Source organism: Theobroma cacao, chromosome 7 (genome assembly GCF_000208745.1).
Source record: "Theobroma cacao cultivar B97-61/B2 chromosome 7, Criollo_cocoa_genome_V2, whole genome shotgun sequence".
Taxonomy (NCBI): Eukaryota; Viridiplantae; Streptophyta; class Magnoliopsida; order Malvales; family Malvaceae; genus Theobroma; species Theobroma cacao.
Window position 1 is genome coordinate 10,816,137 of NC_030856.1, and position 11,149 is coordinate 10,827,285.

The 11,149-nt window shown below is 35.5% G+C and overlaps 1 protein-coding gene across 5 annotated transcripts; it reads right to left on the reverse strand.

Annotated features, from left to right (window-relative positions):
• Nucleotides 625–9,755, reverse strand: LOC18594639 (LRR receptor-like serine/threonine-protein kinase GSO2). 5 transcript variants are annotated; one of them, XM_018124646.1, is made up of 13 exons: nucleotides 9,464–9,755; nucleotides 6,834–9,319; nucleotides 6,157–6,504; nucleotides 5,204–5,455; nucleotides 4,811–4,875; nucleotides 3,326–4,724; nucleotides 2,971–3,234; nucleotides 2,766–2,864; nucleotides 2,585–2,668; nucleotides 2,219–2,478; nucleotides 1,589–1,750; nucleotides 1,204–1,492; nucleotides 625–1,022 (listed from the first exon to the last, which is right to left on the reverse strand). In XM_018124646.1, exons 1-2 carry the CDS (start codon nucleotides 9,729–9,731, stop codon nucleotides 6,855–6,857), a joined length of 2,733 nt encoding a protein of 910 aa, XP_017980135.1. In that variant the 5' UTR covers nucleotides 9,732–9,755; the 3' UTR covers nucleotides 625–1,022; nucleotides 1,204–1,492; nucleotides 1,589–1,750; nucleotides 2,219–2,478; nucleotides 2,585–2,668; nucleotides 2,766–2,864; nucleotides 2,971–3,234; nucleotides 3,326–4,724; nucleotides 4,811–4,875; nucleotides 5,204–5,455; nucleotides 6,157–6,504; nucleotides 6,834–6,854. The 5 variants fall into 5 exon arrangements, with proteins under 5 accessions (XP_017980135.1, XP_017980133.1, XP_017980132.1 ...); XM_018124644.1 differs by having other exon boundaries at nucleotides 3,326–3,536; nucleotides 3,630–4,724; nucleotides 6,834–9,755; XM_018124643.1 differs by adding an exon at nucleotides 5,023–5,046 and having other exon boundaries at nucleotides 6,834–9,755.

Sequence of the window (11,149 nt, forward strand, 5' to 3'; positions counted from 1 at the left end):
CACTTCAATTACATGATATCTTCATTAACATGGAAACTTGAGTACCAAACACTGCACTTCTTGAACGGCACTGTAACTCCAAACGCACATTAAGAGTTTAACCAATAAGCTAGTAATTAAGCTACACTGTTTTATAGATATTCACACCAATGACTTAATTATGGACTTTTCAATATATATATGTTTATAATGGTGGTGATTAAACTTTGGTGTCTCGGATATATATCTTTTCACATCATAATTAATATACTTTTGGATTTACAATTTATTTAAATATCGTTTGATTAATACTTTTATTATCTGCTATTTGCTTAACCTTGATAAACACATAACGAGCAATCACTTTAAAGTCATGGGTGAAAGTGAGACCAAGGCCAAGGTTAATGTCAGACCCTCTTCCTCCTAAATATCTAGTGTTCCTTCCAAATCTCTAAATAGTTTTGTATAGTCCTAGCAATAAAAGCTTCTCTAAATAGTTTCGCATGGTCTTAAGAAAGAAAGCTTTCGCTAAATAGTTTTGTCCAATAATAATGATAAAGTAGTTTTAATTATATCTAGGTGGTGTTGAATTGTGATAAATAATGCAGTCATCAAGTGAAGTAAAATACGTACTGTATGCTTTTCTTTTATCAAGGTAATTTTTCTCACCGGGCTTTTCTTGATAAAATTTTTAATGAAACAATATTTCAAAAGCATGAAAAGAAGTATAAGACATTAAACAAAGAAGTAAAACTTAAAGTCTGATTCAACAAAGACTTTGATTTCTCCACCTTTTAGGTCCAGAAAAGAATTGTCGTTGGTAACATCAAAATGATAATTTAGGCTTAAGAAATGTTGCCAATAAGTTGCTGGTTGTACCATCAGTTTGCATCTCAGAAGTTCTGAGCAGTCCATTTGCTTCTTTACCGGACCCAACTCTATCCCTCTCACTCTACTTGCAAAGTTCAAAGAGCATATGGTCTCAACAAGGTCATTCTCCTGAGGACTGCTTTGTACAAACATAAGTGTCTTTGAATCTCCCCCTAACAAACATAAACCTAATTATCAGGCTTTTTACTTCTATCTCTGTAGAAATTCTATGACCGAAATAACAGAAGTTTGACCATGAAAGTAAAAAAAATAAAGGAAATTTTAATCTTGACTTGTTTTTATCATTTATGTCACAGTAATTTCCTTGTAGGGGATATAAAGATAAAAATTTACCTAAAGAGTCTTGAAGCAAGTGTGTCAGCTTTGAATTCCTGCATGATTAAACTCATCTCTGTATTTTTATAACCTGGAAGGAATGTGAGGGCTTTTAGTAGCACGAGCAGATATGACATTGCCGAGTGCAGACAAGGATCTGTTAATATTTTGAGTTTCCTTGAGTCTTTCTCCATGCACTTCTGGTTTTGCTACTTGTTCACTTCCAGCTAGGTCCACCAACCATAGCTTGCTCTTTGTGCATTCCCCATTCAACAAATTCTCTCCCTTAACCATCACACAATGTATGCTGCATCAAGAGCGACCCATAAGCTGGCATTTAGCTGTGTTTAAACACATTTTGTGCAATGAGTACTGAATTTAAAATCAACTGCAACAGACAGACTAGTGGGATCTACTGCGATGCTCATTGGCATTGGTTGAGCCAACAGCCCTCGCATTACTGCCAGTCTGTAGGACTTCCCAGACCTCATTCATGTTCTTTACATGTGCTTCAACGAGCCCTGGGACATGATCCATTCCTTCACCCACTTGCCTTATTTCAAGCCTACAAGTAGCCACATCAATGTGAAAGATTTAGCTATTTGAAAATTCATAAGAACAACTGTCCTTGGTAGCAGTCATTATATCATAGTAATCAGAGAGTAAAAGGAAAAATGTTGGGATAATCATTAATCAATCCTGAAGTCTCAGTCAGCAAAAGTTGCAAAGTCACCAATATTACACACTGAATTTAGCTAGGGACAAGCACATAATTTTATTAGTTTATGATTGAGAGTTCATGGAAACTTCTTCCTCTAACACCTGAAACAAATGCAAAAAGAAAATCTGTACTCAAAACACTTCAGCATGACAATAACTAAAATGTATTGATACTCTTTGGACACAGTTAATCTCTCATCACGATGAATTAGCAACAAAAAGGATATATGAAACTCAACTAACAAAAGTTGGCACAACCATTCTGGAAAAGAAAAAATGTCAAAGAAAAAAGGCTAAAACAAAATTACCCCACCTTTTTTGGCACCGAGCCTTGCTGAGTGCCTGAAACCAGTAAATCTCTTATCAGTTCATTGTATACTTCTAAGACACTGACTGATATCTCATATCGACGCAACTTCTGCCGCTCATTAATTATGCGAAACAATGCCTCAAGAGTCCCAAAATTTACTGTAAAAGTTTTTCCTGTGCCTGTCTGTCCATAAGCAAAAACGCAGACATTGTAGCCATCCAGAACCGATGTAGCAAATGGAGCTGTGTCTTGGAAAACATCAGCTAAAAGAAACCAAGCAACAGAAGTAAATTATTATAAATATTCACTGAAAGAATCATTAGTAATATTTTGCGGTAAGCCCAAAACCGCTCCTAGAAATGGCATTACCTTGGTCTGCTTGAGGGCCAAAAACAGCATCAAACTTAAAGATTTTCCTCGGAGCACCATTTGATAATACAGTGAGTTCACCATCTTTCGCAGATTCAAAATCAACAGCCACTGAAAATTTTGAGTCTCAAAATTTTCAACCTATTTCAGACTTTTATATGGAAAATCGAATGTGGCTAACCTTTCAATTCTAGAACCTTGTTGTAGAGTTCTTTCCTTTCTTTGGCCCCTCTGAGAAATTTAATCTTGAGATCTTCATGCAAATCTGCTTGCTGGTTTACTTTTGGAAATATGATAATAGGATTATAAAAGAGACTAAAATGGATTCATGAGGTGATTAAAAACTATAAAGTATGATTAACGGTGCAGGCTAAGTGCTAACTTACTTCTGGAGAGAATTGAAGAGCCAATTTCATCGATATCCTTGAAGCAATAATTATACATGGATGCCTCCTCAGATAGCTTGATGTGTTCCATTTTCATTATCTGCAAATTGGAACTTCATAATATTTTGAAATTAAAGTTCTAGCTTTGTATAAATTATAGTTACATCATTCAGTTCCAATTTTATGCCTTCAAATTTCTGGTCATGTCCCTCAATGATGAGAACCATCTACTCTTCTCTTTCACTTCTCCCTCAGTTGCTAAGGCTATAAATGGATATAACAGCATTTGTTACTTATGCAAGCAAGTGCTAGGCAGTTACAGGGTAACAAAAGTTAAAAAAAAAAAAGTTCATACCTAATGAGCCAACATGCATTGATTTGCGCATAAGCTCACTTTGGAGCTCCTGTAAAGATTTGCACGCTTCTCGACACTCTTTACTCTTAAGTTGGTTCTCCCTCTTAAGCCCTTCAAAGGCTCTCCTCATCTCTGCTATTTCCTTACTTTGGCGCTCATAATCTCTTTGCAGCTTTTCTTATTTTACTTCTACCCCACAGTCACTCATATCCTGCAAGCAATCAATATTAAATGATCTCAAATTTTCTTTACTTCCTATTTTCAGCTGTTCCATTCGAACCTTGAAAAAGTAATGTTCCATTACTTCTAGCGACTCATGATCTCTCAATTCAGCCTCTTTAAAACCTGCTGCACAAATTTGTTTAGTAAAAGTTTGAGCTCTTCTTGACTTCAAGCCGAGGGCAAATGTTTTTCTGAAAAACAATAAATAAATGGTTTGTAGGGAACTATTTCCTATCAGGAATGTTGCAAACACTTATGGCTTTTAATATGAGGTTTGTCCCATAGAACCTTAAATAAGTATGCCTACATTTTAAGTTTTAGACAATATGAATAAGCAGAGAGAACAAAGATAAGTATCCAAACTACAAACTTACTTGCAGGAGAATCTTTCCTTACAGTAATGCCACATACAATTGGACACCTCATTAATCCTTCAAATCTAATGAGTAAGCCCCTACCGCTATCAACAAATGTTTTAATGTTAGATATAACCAGAGGCTTATGTGCACCTACCTGGCCATATATGTCTAGGCTGGACACAACTCACAATACGTTCAATCAAACTTGATCAAATAACAATACTAATCACTTAGTGTGATTTAGATTGGCAGCATAAAATCTGGTTTTTTCACCTTCTCTTGTTGTATAAATACATCAAATACTCTAATTCCAGGTGGACCGGTAGTGAAAACTATTTCTGCAAAAAGCAGATCAATGTTGTAAAAACCAGACTCCAATGATGAAAACTTGTATGAGAAGTCACCAAATTGCGCTGTATTGTACAATGAATTTCCCACTCCATCTCCAACGACACTATCAGTCCTTATAACATCACCACCAACATAACAACCGCCGTCCGAATAAATGACACCATCTAATTCCACTGCTCCATTTATGCACCCTGCATTGATGCTTATAACAGGAAGGTGTTCATGCTCCTTGTGTACATAGTCTGCAGTTCCTGGTAATGGAAGCAGCACAAAGGAAGAGTCCGGGGGCATTTCTTTGTGGAAAGTTTGGCAGACTGTGGAGAACTTTGCAGTGGGAGTTTTGTGCTTTACTTTAGTATCAGATCCATCAATGCCATTCTCTAAAGAAAACTCAATTGGAATATCGGGTGATCCGGTACATACAACAAGGTCTGGCAATGATAGAGAAAATCCCAACATGGACCGGCCTGAAACCGAACATAAATTCATTTACATCCTTACAACACTAGGATGCAAAGAACAAACAAATCATTTCTAAGCAAAGGTTGTTTACCATCAATTTTCTAATTGGCGTACTAATTGCTTTTGAACTTTGAGTTTGCCAGGGAACATCTATATCTAAATCAACAAAAACAAACCAAATTTAATTGAGAGATACATGTAAGGAAGGAAAATTCCAACCCAATTTTGTTTTAATTGAGAGACACATGCACCTAGCATTGAATTAAAAGAAAAACAAAATTCTTCAACAAGAAAAGAAATTACCAGAATTTGGGTGAGGGGAAGAATCTGAATCCAGCATAGACGGATTAACAAAACCAAATTTAATTGAGAGATACATAAAAGGAAGGAAAATTCCAACCCAATTTTGTTTTAATTGAGAGATACATGCACCTAATATCGAATTAAAAGAAAAACAAAATTCTTCAAAAAGAAAAGAAATTACCAGAATTTGGTTGAGGGGAAGAATCTGAATCCAGCATAGACGGATTTAGTGACATGGCTGCATCAGTATCAGACAAGGTGAAGAATAAAAAATGAATGAAATAACATGAAGAGGGGAAAGTACTGATGGGTTGGATTTAGTGAAATCTTGCAGTTAGAGCTGTGTTGTTGGCAAGAAACGTCAGCGAGGAGAAGTGGGTCAGTCCACAGCGGAACGTTGATATGTTCCATGGCCAAAGAAAACAAAGGAACTCTGTGATTTAAAGTGACCTTTAGTAAAGCTAAGTAATATTTTCTTATGAGATCATTACAATTATGAGTAAAAATTTCAATTATAATTAAATAATTTTCTCATATATCACATATTACATTCATAAAAGAGATTAATAAATAAATCAACATAAAATTGAATTAAATCTACATACAACATCACTTGAACTTGAGACCTAAAGATTTCAAGACATTCTCCCTATTATTGAGATAAAGCTTTGTTGGCTAAAAATAAATAATATTAATCAATAGAAAATGGATATAAAAAAACTTGCAGTGTTGGTGTAAACACTGCAAATGATTACCTAAAAATAGAGAAATTTAGCAAAAGATTAAGCAAATCAAGGAGTAGCCATTCACTGCAAATGGTGCTAAATAATTGCTATGAAAAGAATAATACTAATCATATATAGTAAATTGTACAGGACTAAATATTATAATAATTAACATGGACTAAATATTTAATTAGTGAACATGCAAAGATCAGATTCATTTGTAAAAACTTTGAAGCTGTGATATATATTTGTCTTTAAATAATATGTATAAGCCAAAATTAACATATATATTGTTCTTAACCTATGTTTTTCTTTAACTGTGAAGTCAAACAACTGAGCTTGATTTAATCAAAAGAAGCTATCAACAGCTTGACAAAAAAGAGCAGTTGAGGAACAAGAATTAACGTACCCGCAGTGTCATTGATGATTACTATCTCCTTGTTCGACTAGTGCGAGCATTCTTGTTTGACTTTTTTGGCCTTCCATGATGTTTGGCTTCAACCAAGCTCACAATCCATTTGGGTTTATCGGTGTGGAAAACAGCATATCCCATAGCCACTCCGAACATAAATCCAGACATGTATCCGATTAACACAACTTTCCACCCAAATCTAATTTCAGATTTTGAGCCATCTTCTTCGTCTAAGTTTAAAGATGGTGGCTGTTGTGCTTCATTACTGCTGCAATATCTTGAAAGTGGAAAACCGCATAATCCGTCATTCCCTTCGTAGGAATTGTTCTCAAACGTATTAATCACCTACAAATAAAGAAATTTAGTAAAAAGAAAACAAATCACTGAGTAGCCATTAACCACAAATGTCGCTAAATAATTACTATGAACAGAATAATATTAATCATAGTAAAAAAAATAGGACTAAGTATTATAATTTGTAAAACTTTGAAGTCTGTCATATATATATTTGTCTTGAAATAATATATATATATATATATGCCAAACTTAACATATATATCCTTAACAACTTTCGTTTCTTTAATTGTGGAGTCAAACAGCTAACCTTGATTTCACCAAAAGAAACTATCAACAGCTAAATAAAAAGTGCATTTGATGAAGAAGAATGAACGTACCTGCAGTGTCACTGATGATTACTAACTCCTTGTCCGACTAGTACGAGTAGTCTTGTTTGACTTTTTTGGCCTTCGATGATGTTTGGCTTCAACAAAGCTCACAATCCATTTGGGTTTACCGGTCTGAAAAACAACATATCCCATACCCACTCCAAACATAAATCCAGACATGTATCCAATTAGCACAACTTTCCACCCAAATCTAATTCCAGATTTTGAGTGATCTTCTTCTTGTAACTTTGAAGGTGGTGGCTGTTGCACTTCATTACTACTACAATTTCTAGAGAGTGGAAAACCACATAATCCATCATTCCCTTCATAGGAATTGTTTTCAAATGTGTTGAATTGTTTGCCTTCAGGTATGCGCCCAACAAGTTTATTCTTGGAAAGGTTTAGGGACGAAAGCATTGTCAAATTCAACAATTGTTCTGGAATCTTTCCATCGAGCTTGTTCGAGGATAGGTCTAACCATTCAAGATTGATCAAATTTCCAAATGATGGTGGAATATGACCAATAAGGTGATTATGAGAAAAGTTAAGCCCGATGACTGAACGAAGCTTTCCAATAACTCTTGGAATCTCTCCTTCAAACTTGTTATTTGATAGATCAATGATTGTTAATGTGGCAAAAATTTTCATTAATTCAACCTCTTGCCCTTTTTCGATCAAATAAACAGAATAAGTGTAGAAGTTATTTGTTTCCTTATCCAAACCCCCCATATAAGGCATGACATCTCTATTTTCTTCAGCATTCATCATAGCCTTGAAATTTTCTATGTACCCAGTTGGCAACTGTCCAGTAAAACTGTTGTTGGAGAGGTCCAAAATTTGCAACTTACCAAAATAATGCATATGCCTTTTGCTATTTATGGAACCATGCATTTGATTTGATTTCATTACAAGAACTTTTAGCTCTTGAAGAGTTCCCAACCAATGAGGGAATGTAGCATTGATCTTGTTGTTGCCAAGATCTAGTACTTGTAGACTTCCACAATTAAGGATGGATCGTGTTAAAGGCCCCTCCAATTGATTAGCATTCAAGTTCAGATTCTTCAACCGACATCCCCTTGCAAATGTTGAAGGAATAGTTCCATGAAGTTTGTTCATCCTTAGATTCAATATCCAAAGTCTTTTGCTTAATTCTCCAAAACAATGTGGAATAATTCCATTGAAATTGTTGTGAGACATGTCTAAAACTTCAAGATAACTCACATTGCATATGAGATCAGATATCTCTCCACTCAGATTGTTATTTGAGATTAAAAAAATAGATGTGTTCAAAGGTGGAATCGGAAGATTTCCTTGAACTAAATTGAAGCTTAGGTCCAGGATTATGATTTTCCTCCATGGAAGTTGCTCTAATTCTGTCATAGAGTTGTGAGATAGATTTAAGTAAAACAAAGAGTCTTTCCCAACATCCCACATAAATTTGGGAATCTTGCCAGAAATTCTATTATTGGAAACGTCTAAATACTCCAAAACTTTTGAGCCCCTTAAAAATTGGGGGAATTGATTGACATCACAAGACGACAAATCCAAAAAATATAGACTTGGCAATGTATAATTAGCACTGGTATGATTAGAGTCGAAGTATATATTGTTATATGAAAGAGCAAGGTATTGGAGATTTTGGAGTTTTGAAAACAGGACAGATTCTACAATTCCACTAAGATTATTTGATGATAAATCAAGCAAAGTAAGGTTCACAAGTTGAGATATTGAAGATGGAAGTGTACCGTTGAGAAAATTAAAAGATAAGTCTAGAGTGATGAGATTAGGAAAAGTAGTTACCTCATTTGGAATGGAATCTTGTAGTTGATTGTGAGAGATGTCCAAGAATTCAAGATGAGTTAGGTTTGTGAGTGAAGATGGAATCTGTCCACTAAAATAATTATTTGAGAGGCTCAAGTAATTGAGTTGCGAGAGATTCCCTAATGATCTCGGAATTATTCCTGAAAAGTTACATTCTTCAAGACTCAATTCTTCCAAGGAAACAAGGTTACCAATTGAGTTAGGCAATGCTCCAGAAAAATTCGTAGAACTTAAATCCAAAACTTTCAATGAAACTAAATTGCCAATGGAAGTAGGCAATGCTCCAGAGAGGGATGTGCCACTTAGAACCAAATATCTCAATGAAACTAAATTGCCAATGGAATTAGGCAATGCTCCAGAAATATTCGTAAAACTTAGAGCCAAAATTTCCAATGAAACTAAATTGCCAATCGAATTAGGCAATGCTCCAGAAATATTCGTAAAACTTAGGGACAAAATTTCCAATGAAACTAAATTGCCAATGGAATTAGGTAATGCTCCAAAGAGGGACGTCGTACTTAGATCCAAATGTTTCAATGAAACTAAATTGCCAATGGAATTAGGCAATGCTCCAGAGAGGGGCGTGGAACGTAGATCCAAATATTTCAATGAAACTAAATTGCCAATAGATTTAGGCAATACTCCAGAAAGCTTTGTAAAACTTAGATCCAAATCTTTCAATGAAACTAAATTGCCAATGGAATTAGGCAATGCTCTAGAAAAATTCGTAAAACTTAGAGCCAAAATTTCCAATGAAACTAAATTGCCAATGGAATTAGGTAATGCTCCAGAGAGGGACATGAAACTTAGATCTAAATCTTTCAATGAAACTAAATTGCCAATGGAATTAGGCAATGCTCCAGAGAGGGACGTGCCTCTTAGATCTAATAGCTGAGGATGATTGCTGTGGTTGAACTTTGGAAGATAGATATTGAGCTCCCAGTTGCCTTCTAAGTTAAGCAACTTGAGGTTTGGCAGCTGAAAAATGTCTTTTGGGAATTTTCCTTGCAAACCACAACCTCCAAGACTAAGAGAGCTTAAAGAAGAGGATATGTTCATCAAGACATTAGAATTAACAGAAGACATGCTGATTCCATCAAGAAACAGTTGTCTCACCTCTGTTAGGTTCTGAAAAAGTCCTCCCAAAGTACGTTCGTCAAGTGTTTGATAATCATTCCGAGAGAGATCAAGTGAAACCAACTTTGACAAGTGGGAGATTTGGAGTGGAATTTGTCCTGCAAAGACTGACTCCGTGAGGTTGAGTTGCGTTAGACTTGTAAACCGAGCAAACTCAGATGACATCTTGGAATGGTTAAAATCGTTATGAGCGAGGTTAAGCTTCTGCAGGTGTGGGAGATGGAAAAGACTACTGTTGGAAGGAATGGCACCATATAACCAACTGCAACTGAGGTCAAGGCCAATCACTTGGCCTGTTATATTGTCGCAAGTGACTCCATCCCATGCGCAGCAATCAGTCCCTTCCTTCCACGAATCAGTCTTAGGATAAGATGGAATGCCAATAAATTCGCATCTCCAAGAAGCAACTTTGTTGATGGAAAAAGAGCTTTTAAATTTCATCAAAGCTGAAGCCTCATTGTGAGAGCATGGGGGAGTTGCTGAAGGGGCAAATGAAGAGGATGAAAGAGTAGGCTGAGAACTCAAGCAAAAGAATAGTAGGCAGAGAAGCTGATAGAACATTAGTAAGCACTCCATCTTTCTGATTATAGTTATGAGAACAGAAGCATGTAGTATACTTATAGGCTGCCAAGTCAAACCAAAGTCTTGCAATGCAATAAGGATGCCAAAATGTTTGTTGAGCAAGACATAAACAGAGGGGTCCATCCATTGCCAAAGATTTGTTACCAAGTAAACATGTCAGCTACTGTCAAGTCATGTTAGTTTGGGGTTGAAGCATTAAATCATCATTTGTAGTATATAAAGAGCGTAAGGACATTGGTGGGGTCAATTGACATGTTCTGTCCCAACTCCCAATTTATTAGCAGAAATCTGGACCACGACATTTAACAGATAAGGTCTATGGGCATGTATATGTCCCCATTGTCACAACTCTCGAAATTAGTATTCCTATAAATCAATCAAGTCTTTCAAAGGTTAATTTACAAATCTGTGTGTATTGGTTTTAGTCCATTTGCGGGGCTATGAAGAATAATGCAGTCCGTTCTGGGCAGTTGGATTTCCTTTTTCTGATGTTTTGTGGTCCTGGATGGAGTCCATGTATTATGTGTCTCCATTTTTCATTAATTAATTCCTGCTACTCAAAAAATAAATTATTTATTCAAAGGAAAAGCATTAAAACTAACAAGGGATTTACAATTTAAGACTGCACTTAAAAAAAGAAGTAGAATTCAAGTAAAAACAATAGAAGGCAGAGAAGCTGATAGAACATTAGTAAGTATCCCATCTTTCTGATTCAAAGGAACTTCAAATATAATTATGATACTCGAAACATGTATAACATGTATACTTATAGGCTGTCAAGTCAA